The sequence below is a fragment of the Sardina pilchardus genome, chromosome 5 (assembly GCF_963854185.1).
Source record: "Sardina pilchardus chromosome 5, fSarPil1.1, whole genome shotgun sequence".
NCBI classification, from domain to species: domain Eukaryota; kingdom Metazoa; phylum Chordata; class Actinopteri; order Clupeiformes; family Clupeidae; genus Sardina; species Sardina pilchardus.
In genome coordinates this window covers 18,682,272-18,694,979 of record NC_084998.1, presented here as the reverse complement: position 1 = coordinate 18,694,979, position 12,708 = coordinate 18,682,272, and the positions used below count along the sequence as shown (strand labels likewise).

Genomic DNA, 12,708 nt, shown 5'->3' with positions numbered 1-12,708 from the left:
ACTCCTGCTATTTGTGAAATTGGGTTAGCCTAGTGTTTCCTTGATAGCTTTTTAGATACCTCGAAACGACAGGGCCTTTAAAATGACAGCTAGTTTTGCACACTTGGACTAACTTTCTGTGCCCATCAAAACTTGAAATTGACTCTGCTACGCGATTACGTCATTCTGGCTAACTCGCATTGCCGTCGAATTATTGTCCCACAAACCTCCGCCCCTACAGTCATGCTTCAGACATCGATGGACTATTTTGCGTGCAGTCAGAGGAAAACCTAATCTAAAAGTATATTTCATTCACTATTCTATTAGAAAAGTGTCGTTTTATATAGACGCAGAGTAAGTGACTATACTTCCGCAATTTGGTGTGTCTAGCTGGTGTCTGCATGGGAGAAAACCGGGGAGAGTGAGGAGAGAAGGTAAGCGGCAAGCTAGCTAACACATTTCATCCCGACAGCTGTGCACAAGATTCTCCAGGTGATTTTGAGAACATTTCTTTCATTCTACTAATCCTGAGTGTGTCTATGACAAAATTGTAACAAGTTCCCAGTCTATCGTTTACCACGTTGCCTTGGCTTTGACACCGAGCAATTGCTGTCCCGTACGCCCAGTACAGCTAGCTGTCTGCATTGGTAAGGTTAACATTAGCTTTTGGAGTTCTGGCCTCTTCACTGTGGCTATCATGGATCCTTCCTAACAAATGTCGTGATGGCAATCATGAGTTATTGTTTTTGGTGGGAAATAACGCTGTTTTTTGGAAAGTGTACATTTAACATAAATGGGGAAAACTGTGTGAGTTTGTCAGCCTTCTCTTACGGACGACTAATGTCAGATCAGAAAAGTATATGGTTCTTCTGCCTTATGCATGCCTAGCCCACGATTATACCGCACACGTTACCATACAAGTGCTAGCTTGTCTGGATCTCGGAGCATGTGATCAAGACGGCATGGACGATAGAAACAATGTATTGTCTTTAGTTGTATGAACAAATTAATTTGAAGTGTTAAGTGTCGCAGTGTTACCCATTTTTGTTAAATTGGCCAAACTGGTATTCAAGCAAAGGTGGTGGGTAGCAGTCGTGAGGATATCACAGGTATCCCTGGCCTGTTACATCTGGATGGATGGATGGGAATCCAGATAGCTGGTTTATGTGGATGACGTATTTAATTTGCCAAACGTCCCTGACAATATAGTCACAGGTTAATAGGATGCATCCTTTAAAAAGTTGTTTTCACTTTTAAATGCAGATAGTGGAAATTGCATGTGCAATGTACCCTCTACAAATTACACAGTTAAAGATAGTCTTGCACATAGACTGGTCATACACCATTCCAGTAATATGCTTCTATAAACAAATTTAAATGTGACACACATAGAGGAAAGTCTGTCCCCTCAATTTATGTAGATGACCCCACAGTCACTGACCCTGGTGTCATGTGGTTTCCCATTGATGTCACATATGAAGTCATGTTTAATCATAGGCCATAATGTGAATCTGAGACCTGGTAGCGTAAGGCGTCGTTTAACTCGTGGACCATAAATTTGAGACATTGAATGCGGAGCCCCCGCTTAATCATAGATCATAAAACAAATTTGATCTGTACACAAGCAGTCGTATCAGGTCTGTGGGATGAAGTAGTCGGCGCGAATCAGCTGCTGCCCATTGCTGAGGATCACACAGGCCTTTCTGGGTCACCGGTCTATCTGCATGCCATGGGGCTCTTGACATACCACTGTCTGAGTCTGCCCTCTGACCACAGAGTCACACTGCTCTGTGTTTCTGTCTGTTGTTCATGTGTGTGTACGTCTGTAGTGGATTGGTATTTTTAATTATCATTCTTTTTCTGCAGTATGTCTTTTAAACGTGCATCCTGGTCGAGAAGGTGGACCATCTATTACTTGGGCAAACTAAACTAACACACTGCCTTGACCTCTCCGACATCGTCTGTGAGATTTGTGTTATCAGACAAGGTCTAGTCATTGCCATGTTCCTGCCAGGCGAGCCGGACTAGAAACACGCGTCAGCTCCTTTCAAGACAAAATGAAAGGATGGCCTTGACGTGTTCCGTATCCGAGCAGACACAGACTTCTCTGGGATGTGGGAACAATCTGCAGTTGTCCGCTACCCTGCTTTCCTAGCAGTCACTTACAAGCACAGCAAAGATTTTATCACCTTTGCTTGCGCTGCTGCAAACAGGGGGGGGACCGCATGAGCGTATTTCACCGTGAACGCGGCATCCTCGTAGATCAGACAGGAGTGCAGATACTGACCCAGCTTATCTCTCCCATATGAGTCTGTTGTTGCCTCCCCTGGTCCTCCTGGCTTTACTCGGAGCCAGAGTAAACGTCACATGGCACGGAATGCGCGGTAAGAGTCATTATCCATGCATCCAAGGTTACCCTTTGTCTTCCCGAATGTGGATGATGTACTGTAACATAAGATGTTGTAATGGCCACATTACTGTACATGACAATGGTCAATTCTGTACTTTGTACAGGGTCTTTCGTGTAATGTAGGTGCATTTAAGTCAGGCAGATGAAGCGGTCCTACATTTAACTTGGAAGTTGGTCTTTTTATGCTGCCAATTAAAAATGTGTGGTTATGAAATCACGTTGTTAACATGTGGCTGATCTTATACAAGTAAAAGAATACTGGTGAGTGCTGCAAGCATATTATTTCTTCAAGCCTTTTTTCCTCACGGTGGTGGATCAGATTTAAGGATTGAGGACTGGGCTATTCGGCTACCCGGTCCCCTGTGGGACAACCTAAATGTTTGCATTGCGTTTGGTACAGGGTACAAAATCTACAGATGTACTTGCAGCTCAGTATTTTCCGGCCCTCCAGTGAATATTCATGTTGCCCTGCAAGTCTATTGATTCACTAGCAGGCCTGGATTCCTTGTATGCTTAATCTAATGCCTCTATGTGCTGCTTGTGGCCAGAGCAGCATGGTCTATTAAGATATTGGATTATTGAGCACGGTATAACATGATTAGCTTTATCTCTCTCCAGATCGGATGAAATGGGCTCCAGGACTTTTTTCAGTTGCACACCCTAACAAAATAATATTGCAAGGCTGTGGAAGGCCTGGGCAATGCTTAACATGCTCCACATCCTTTCATACCGATCAGAAATGTAATGGTGTCACTGGTCATCAATATTTTGGCTCCATGGCGCTTTTATGGACAACATTTTACCTGAAGACATGAGTGTAGAGACTGTATATTGGCCGGCACAATGCCACCAGTGTATAAAACAGCTTTGCAGAAAGAGGCGGCTTTATACATGCTTGAGCAATCTCTTCAGTGAGCAGGTCCGCTGGATTACAGGAGGAGTACAGGAGAAATGTCTTTGAAGTGGGAAACAAATGGCCTTGCCGGCCAGGGGAGCACTGTAAATTCTGAGACATGATAGAGGTGCTGGACCATTTAGGGAGAGGTGTGAGTACTAGCCTAGTTGGTATGAAGTTGAAACCCGATGCTTGGCTTTCTTCTTTCTCCACCCTTGATTTAAGCCCATGAAGAGTAAAGCCACGATGACGAAAGAGACTACAGTACTTGGGCCTGTACAGTTCTCAGAGCTTGTAGGGCATATGTCAGCTGACCAGGGAAGACACAGAGACTGATATGAGACTGCAGACATACAAGTTTTTTTGTTTTGTTTTTTCCAGTCAGAATATTTGTGTTGCCGCCTATATGATAAGCTATCTACTGTACATCTGTCCGGTTACATCTTTACCTCATCTTTCGAATTCCTCTCGTATGTGTGCGCAGTGTAACTGTATGGAATGTGTTGATAATCATCTTGGTCATGTTTTTGGGACAATCAGTATTTGTTAAAGAATTCAAAGCAACAGTTCCTGGAGTAGTCTGGACAGTCTTTTTGTAGCGGCCGGGCAAATTGTTCTACTGACTAGAATATCAGGCTGCATATGTTTGATGGATGCACTGAAGTGGAAGGATCCTTGAAATTATCGACCTCTCCACCAGACACCACTACTGGAATGTTTCGAAATGTAGCTTGAATTATGTGCGTCATTGGGTTGTGATGACTCTACACGTCACCGTAAATAGCATAGAAGTCCAAATCTTGTGTCAGGGCAATGGTAGTAGTATGCTGGTCAGTCTCAGATCTAATGTTGGTCTTGCTCTCTTCTCTCTGCAGGTCTGACCCATTTAGTGAGGCCCTTGCACAGGTGCAGCCATGACTGAGGGGGAGGGGCACTTCTACAGCATCCAGGTGGGCGACTCCACCTTCACCGTGCTGAGGAGGTACCAGCAGCTGCGGGCCATCGGCTCCGGGGCACAGGGCATCGTCTGGTGAGTGTGGGCCCACTCGGCATCTCATGAGCGCAGCACGCACCCACAGCCACAGAACACAAGTCAGCTTGCATGTCTTTGTGTTTGAATGCATCAAATGCTTATTTGAAGAACGAGGAATGTGGAAGTTATAGAGTGGCAGCCCTTCTCAACTCCCATAGAGACATGATAGTTCTAGTAGTAATGGTATATAATTAGTGCTGCCGCGATTAATCGACATAATCGAACTAATCGATTATGAAAATTAGTCGACGCCAATTTTTTTAGTCGACTAATCGTTTTGCTTTTGACCCCCTATTTATTTTTGGTCTCCCGTCTCTAATGGCTGTAATGTTACTAATTCTGTTATTAACTCTACAAAAGTAGGCTGATATTGATATGAGCATATCTATATCTATGGCTATATGTCATGTTTTGGCCCTTCAGTTGAGTTAAAAATAAAATGGACAAAATGGAATGGAATAAAATGGAATAAAATTGACTATTTTTTAAAAAAATAGTCGTTTAGATTAGTCGACTAATCGAAAAATTAGTTGAAAGATTAATCGTTAGAAAATTAGTCGTTAGTGGCAGCACTATATATAATAGTAATCGTACATGTGCCATGTGGACATTCCGTATGCCATGTGGACATTCCATGTCTTGTGTGCAGAAGTGTCATGACGTCGTAATGACCCTGACTCTATTGAGAGCATATCATGTTATGTATGTTGGGCATGGACATGGGTATGGGTATGTGTGTGTGTGTGTGTGTGTGTGTGTGTGTGTGTGTGTGCGTGTGTATGTTGATCATGTCTGCCCTGTTCCCTCTCAGCTCGGCTCTGGACACTGTCCTTGGGATCCCTGTTGCGGTGAAGAAGCTCAGCCGCCCTTTCCAAAACCAGACTCACGCCAAGCGCGCCTACAGGGAACTGGTGCTCCTCAAGTGTGTCAACCACAAAAATGTGCGTCACTCTCCTTCCTGGCTGGCTGTCACTCGGTGCAAATGCCGCCTTCTGCCAAGTTGTGCAAGCGTGTGTGTGTGTGTTGCTGTTAGTGCCAATCATGCCAACACTCCACAGCCACTAACGGTCGTGCCTCTCCCGTCTTGTCTTGTCGTGTTTTCTCCTCTCTGCAGATCATACGTTTGCTGAATGTCTTCACGCCGCAAAAATCCCTGGAGGAGTTTCAAGACTTGTAAGTCCAGCGCTTGTGTGCTTGCAGACACATTAATTGTAGAAGTGTCATTTTCTAGTGCGATTCATTCAAAATGGGGATAAGACCTTTTAAAAAATGCATGAACTTGGAGAGTCATCAAACATCTGGAGTCAAGACCAAAGGAGAATTGCTCTCTGATGCTCTGTGCCTGATAGGTACCTTGTGATGGAGCTGATGGATGCGAGCCTGTGTCAGGTGATCCACATGGACCTGGACCACGAGAGGATGTCCTACCTGCTCTACCAGATCCTCTGTGGCATTCGACATCTACACTCTGCGGGCATCATCCACAGGGTCAGCCTCGTTTCGTATTGATAGAAAGATGGGTTGAGCTAAGGGATCCTGCTGTCAATGTTTGGGACATAGGAGAGGCTGTTTGTGTGTGTTTGCATGGTGACTATGAGATGGTTGGCAATGAGTAAACCACTGTAACAGATCTCTCTGATCTCTCTCTTAGTCTTAACTAAAGCCTGTCTAATAAATAACTCTTGCGTGCCATCTTCAACGGCAGAGAAGTGAACAAACCCCCCTCATGGTTAACCCCTGAACTTCTCCCTACTAATAAATGCAATGAGTTTGCATCTTTTTCAAAGGCAAAATTGTTCAAATCAGAATGAACATATCTTCTCAATTACTAACTCAACATCTGGGACTTCCAGCTTCAAGGGAAGGGAAACTTAACCTAATATCACAGTTTAGTTTGATAGACTATGAAACTCTTGGAAAAAACTGTACAGAACGTCAACTCTTCCATGTGTGGCTTAGACACTGTACACTAGTTTTTAAAATCTGTTTTCACCTCATAGCAGCAGACTTGCTTCACTTTGTAATTGTATCATTGCTTTCTGGCACAAGACCCTGAAAAGCCCCCTCTCAAGAAGAATAGCCTGGATGCCACCACACTAATCAGGCCCATTACAGACCCATACCCAATCCACCTTTTATTGGCAAAATGGCAAAATAATAATAGTAAATGAATAAATAACCACCTTCCTAACATCAAATCCGTATTTTCAATACTTTCAGTCAGGTTTTTGAGCAAGTCACAGCACTGAAACAGCTCTTGTTAAGGTTTTAAATGACAAACGCCACAATACAGATGCAGGCAAAATATCAGTCCTGGTTTTATTGGACCTTAATTAATGCAGCCTTTGTCACTGTTGATCACAACATATTACTACACAGACTAGAACACTGGGTTGTTTTTCCAGATATACTGTAGTTATCAATTAGGTCAAATCATATCTACAAGAAAGGAGTTTCTTTGTTGCAGTCGGCCAACGTTGCCTAATAGAGTTGTATAATCCATGTTAATGTTCATACAGATCTTCATGATAATGATTTGCAGCATCAACTATTTCTCCCTTTTGTCCACAGGACCTGAAGCCCAGCAACATCGTGGTGAAGTCTGACTGCACATTAAAGATTTTAGACTTCGGGCTTGCCAGGACCGCCTGCACCAACTTCATGATGACCCCTTATGTGGTGACCAGATACTACCGAGCCCCAGAGGTCATCCTGGGCATGAAGTACAAAGAGAATGGTACGCCACCCACCTGTCCTCCATCACCCCCAGACCAGCACTCCATATGTTATTGCAGCCTTGTCCTCCACTCTCATACCCAAAGCACATTGGTCATGTCCTCTCCTCTAATTTGCTTTGGCAGTTGCTGACAGTGTGCTTATGGGAATTGATGAATACTGGTGGTAATGGTATCACATGTCAAATGTTGATCTAGTGCTGAGATTCACTAGAGGTACACACCCTTTTCATTAGATTGACATCCCCAGTAATAAAGTGCTCTTTGCCTGTATAGATTTTTCAGTGGAGAGGGTGGCCTGCTAGCTAATATTGCTGTAAGGATATGCCTGTACAGGGTTAGTCTTTTTAGGTTTTGTTGCATTCCCTTTTGCAGGCACTAAAGAGTTGTTTTGCTAGACTGATGTTCTCTACACCGTTAAAGACAATGAAAGACTAATTCATTTGTACTTTTGTCTTAAATTGATACAATAGCCACATTTCTGTCTGTGACACATAAGGCTTTGCACAAGCACACTGTACACTGTAAGTGTGAAGACTGTAGATGCAGATTTGTACTCACTTGGTGTGTTCTAAAATGCTGAACTGTCTGTGCTGTCTTTGCAGTGGATATCTGGTCAGTAGGATGCATCATGGGGGAGATGGTGAAAGGCAGTGTCATCTTCCAGGGCACAGACCGTATCCTTTTCAGGCCAGATCTTTCTGGAAACGCACTTTCTGTCCAATTATTTCTGCACTGTTCTCTTCTGGTGCATTCGTGGGTATATTTGTGATTCAAGCGCATGTGGAACTTCCTCCCAGAAGGCCGGAGGTGTCAGGAAATGCTTCCTTTCCCATATCAAGTGAGCAGAAAAAGCCTCTTCCCCTGTGTTGTCCAGCTGACCTCCCAGTCTATTATTCAGTGGTGGGTGGAAACTTTAGTGACATGGCTGATAAGTGCAAATCCAAATCTAAGAGGAAAGGGGGAAAAAAATCAGTGGTTCAGTTCGGTTTTGTTTATATAACACCTTTCATACAAACGGCAATACAAGGTGCTTAACCACAACACTCAAAACATGAAATAAAAAAATATATACAAATAATAAAAGCAATGAAATATGTGTATGTAAAAATCAAAATCAAAGTGATAGTCATAAAATAAGTATATAAACATATTTAATGTGTATGAAATGTATACACACATATGCATTCAGAACAAGCTTATCAATTCATAGAATTCGAAACGGGTCAGGTATTAAGAAAAGGTAATATCCCTCAGAATGTTATTCCATCACCATGTCTATTCTAGTCCCTTTCTTTAACTACACCTGCTCTAGATATCGACCAGTGGAACAAAGTCATAGAGATTTTAGGCACCCCCTCCCTGGAGTTCATGAACCGGCTGATGGAGACCGTGAGGAACTACGTCATGAACAAGCCTCAGTATCCCGGCCTCAGCTTCAGCGAGCTCTTCCCTGACTGGGCCTTCCCCTCTGAAACGGAGCACGACAAACTCAAAAGTAGGCTCTCTTGCATTGTGATGCTTCTGTGTTTATCTCTGAGCGGTCTGTGGCAGCAGCGCTCCTATAGTGTTTTGGATGAGCCGGCGGCCATTTTGGTGATGGCTCTCCTCTGTGTTCTTCCTGCTGCAGCCAGCCAAGCCCGGGACCTGCTGTCCAAGATGCTGGTGATCGACCCAGAGTGCCGCATCTCGGTGCAGGAGGCCCTGAACCACCCCTACATCCATGTGTGGTACGACCCAGCTGAGGCTGATGCGGTGGGTAGTCATGCTTGTTTTAAATTTTTACAATAGGGTACAATAGTGTTAGGAATGGGTTGTTCAATACAAATAGGGTTCCCACAGTCATGTGAATCCTGGAAAAGTCTTTGTATTGTAAAATCCCTGAAGACTGATACAGTTTTAACTTGAATATCCTAATAGAAATTAAATTAAATGGAAAACATTTCATTCTCATTCAACAATTAGACCTAACCTGCAGATTAGTGTTTACAATTTGTTTTTTAGCATACTTGTAAGTTGTGAACGATCGTAGGAAAGTCATTAAAGGTCCTTGAACAGGCACAGAATAGTTAATTCACAGAGCACATAGCACAGCACAGAGAAGACCTAGGTAAGCGCTTCTGATTGTGTTGTATTTGATTGTGTTTAGCCGCCCCCTCAGATTTCCGACAAGCAGCTGGAGGAGAGGGAGCACACCATTGAACAATGGAAAGGTAAAGAAATTTCACTTCTTCCACTTACTTGTACCATTAGCGTAATAGTATACAATACATGCACACATTGTACGATTTATTGATATGCATGCATTTAGCGACTGCTGCTTGCTGTCACTTTTCATTTCAGCAATGTTTTGTCTGTCATTTGTATTGTTGTAATGCCGGAACGCTGTCTTTCTGCAGAGTTGATCTACAAAGAAGTCATGGACTGGGAAGAGAGGAACAAGAATGGCGTGCTGAAGGAGGAAGGCTCTGGTGAGTAACCAAGATGGACATGCAAAAATAAATAAAATGCCTGCTCTGCTAATTGTGTTTGTCAGTGGCTAATTGCATTTGTCTAATTACATTAGCCTAATAGCATTCCTGGAACTTTCACTGCAGTTTGCTTTGACATTGTGACTGCATAGTTAATGACTTCACATCCTGGATGTCTCACAGATCTTCTCTCTAGTGAGCTGGAGGTTTGTGTGGTAGTGTTGGGTGGTGCTGTAAGCTGACGGTGCAATTCTCCTCCTTGTCCACTAGATGGCATGGTGAACAGCAGCGCCACGGCGTCCCAGTCGTCCTCCATCAATGACATCTCGTCCATGTCCACGGAGCAGACGCTCGCCTCAGACACGGACAGCAGCTGCGCAGACACCCTCACGGGGGCGCTAGAGGAGTAACCCTCAGCAACCTTTCTTCTCTCTCTCTCTTCTCTCTTCTTTCTCTCTCTCTCTCCCTCTCTCTCTTCTCTCTTCTTTCTCTCTCTCTCCCTCCCGTTCTCTCTTCTCTCTTCTCTCTCTCTCCCTCTCCCCTTCTCTCTCCCTGGCTCCTTCTCTGTGTGCCATGTTATGGTTTGGACTGAAAAGATTGAGAGGAGTTGTTTCAAGAGATGTTTCTTCTAGTTTACTTTTTTCTTTTCTTTTTTGTCTTCCGGTGGAAGGGCTGAGCTGCTGGTTGCTTCTTGTCTTTATTCATTTTAGTGTGTTTTTATTGATTTGTTTACTCTCAGCACCGTAGCTCTCCATGATTAGAAATGGCAAAAGTTCTAAGGTTGCGTTGCCTTAGAAATGACAACAACCAGCCTTTTAAAAAAGAAAAGTATCTTCGGAATCGTTGTTGGATTCTTTTCCATTGTGCAATTATGTTCAAATCAAACACCAATGCCTTTTTTTCTTCGTATCTCTTCCCATGATGAGTCAGACCTAGGTTTTTAAAGTGTTTTTTTTTACATTGACATACACCTGAACAAATTTCTTGGACGTTAGCTCCATTGAAGTAACAATTGTGTAATCTTCAACTGATCAATATGGTTGTAATATTTTAGTTCATCTTGACGCAGTTACAGTCACTGTACAGTTGATGGCCACCAAAACGAAGCACAGAAGCAGATAGGCTACTTAATAGTATATGCAATATGGACAGAATCCTCTGAGTTTGGGACATCAGGATAATCTGTGGTGTTCAACATTTCCAGCTGCATGTTAACTTCAAAATGACTTAACACTCTAAATGCAACATACTAAGTATGCCTGTACACATGTAGAAAAAAAGTAGTGCCTGCCTTGTATATAGAAAAAGTGCTCGTACACGTTTTATGGTCTGCATTGTCAAGGGCTTGAGAATAATGAATCTCATGCGTATAGCCTTTAGTTGTGTTGATGTATATAGGTATATAAATGTAAAAAAAAAAAAATGTTTTTTTTTTTTCCTCTCGTGCTGTGGAAACATGGTTCTACAGCTTCTCCGAGCGTGCAAAAGCATAAGTACTGTACAAAAGACATTTCCATTTATTTTGAAGCAAAATATAGATTCGGAAATGATAGCGGATGAATTGGGATGTGAACGTTAGATTCACAGCGAAGTGTTTTAAAGTGAGCTTGCACACTGTTCGAGTATGTTCAAACAAACAGACCCGCCTAAGGGACACACAAGCAAAAGTGACACTGTACATTTTCAGCACTTTCTTAATGAACCCTGCTACCCGCTGTTGCGGCAGTGGTTCGCCAGTTAATGGAGAGAGCGGTCAGTTGTCATTTCTCTTCATTCTCTTTGAATACTACATGTCCTCAGAGTTCTCCTGAAAAACGTTGCTGTTTGCCCATCTTTTTTTCTTTTTTTTTGCCTTATTCCCCCACAAAGTTCACCTGGTCTATCCACCCCCAGCCACCCCACTCAAAGTGAAACTGTACTCCTACAGTGTTTTCATGCTTTTTTTATTACCCGTCATCCTGTTTGTAAATATAAACATAAGTCACAGATCCGTAGCCTGTTTTTAAAAAGAGAGGCCTGTAGTATTTCAGGAATGCCAGTCAGATTGAGAGGGTTGTTGCATCATGTAGAGGTTAAGTACCATGTCTGAGTCCCTCATTCTGTCTCTCTCGGTCTCTCTCTCTCTCTCTCTCTCTTTCCCTCTCTCCCTCCCTCTCTCTCTGGCCACTGTTCACCCATACGCTGCTGATGGTCACCTTGTCTCTGATCATTGCTACATATCGTACATTTAGTCCAGGCCACCGCTGGACCTCTAAACTTGAACATGATTTGAAGGTTAGGAACCAAAGTGTTCATCTGAACTAGTCGTGAGCGCACTTGAGCGTCCGCCAGAGAGCGACAGGCTTGAGATGGCCACTGTGTTTGTGTCGGCCATCCTTCAGGGTATTGGAGTTGAGGTGTTCAGGAGAGAACTCACGTTTTGATGAGCTGTACATTATTGCATTTGCCTTAAACAACACCCGAGTATCACAGCTTATCCACATCAAGGTCTATGTGATGGATATGTGTTTCACTAAGAGGACAAAAACTGTTTTGTTTTATTTTATTGGTATTATTTTGTCGGACAAGTTTGATTGTTTACCTTTTTCCAATAGAATTTCTGTGTCAAATTTAAAACCCTGCTTCCCAGTCATTCACATCGGGCCATGGATCTCCTGTGGATGTGTCTGTGTATGATTTTTTTTTTAAATTGATTTTTGTTTTTGCTTCCTTTTCGAATGTCTGCATGAAAATACATTTCAACGCAATAGTGCATCAGCATCTATTGTTTACCAAGTCTGTTTAGTGTCTTTTTGTGTTGTGTCTTTGACTATTTGTTGTCACAACCGCACACTTGCCACATCCCACTCAAGAACACTGATGTCAAATGTCTGTTTCGTGTCAAAGTGTAAGCTGATCTGAGCACGGGCCTCAGCTTTTGAAAGGGCTTTTCATAGTGTGTTCATTTTCACACGTAGAGGTGGGCGAGCAGGAAGTGTGTCTCTGAGTGCAGCAATGTTTGGCTGTCTGTCTGACAATCCAGACCCACATCAACGAGTTGGGGCTTTGACGTTTCAGAAGAAAAGTGTCATTTTCACTGATTCCTGTACATGTAGTCGAAACATGTAGACTAGTGTTGCATTAAAAACTGTTGTTGTGAAACAACTTATCTTGTCTGAAAATGTATTACTTGTTTTTTCCCCCCA

At 43.0% G+C, this 12,708-nt stretch overlaps 1 protein-coding gene across 2 annotated transcripts; it reads left to right on the top strand.

The window, feature by feature from the left end:
• Window positions 1–151: 151 nt before the first annotated feature.
• On the top strand, window positions 152–12,661 carry mapk9 (mitogen-activated protein kinase 9). Of its 2 annotated transcripts, none has more exons than XM_062536794.1 (12): window positions 152–413; window positions 4,160–4,314; window positions 5,129–5,258; window positions 5,432–5,490; window positions 5,667–5,805; window positions 6,889–7,054; window positions 7,658–7,729; window positions 8,368–8,550; window positions 8,683–8,807; window positions 9,214–9,265; window positions 9,452–9,523; window positions 9,794–12,661. In XM_062536794.1, exons 2-12 carry the CDS (start codon window positions 4,199–4,201, stop codon window positions 9,931–9,933), a joined length of 1,254 nt encoding a protein of 417 aa, XP_062392778.1. In that variant the 5' UTR covers window positions 152–413; window positions 4,160–4,198; the 3' UTR covers window positions 9,934–12,661. The 2 variants fall into 2 exon arrangements, with proteins under 2 accessions (XP_062392778.1, XP_062392777.1); XM_062536793.1 differs by having other exon boundaries at window positions 9,202–9,265.
• The last annotated feature ends 47 nt before the right edge of the window (window positions 12,662–12,708 follow it).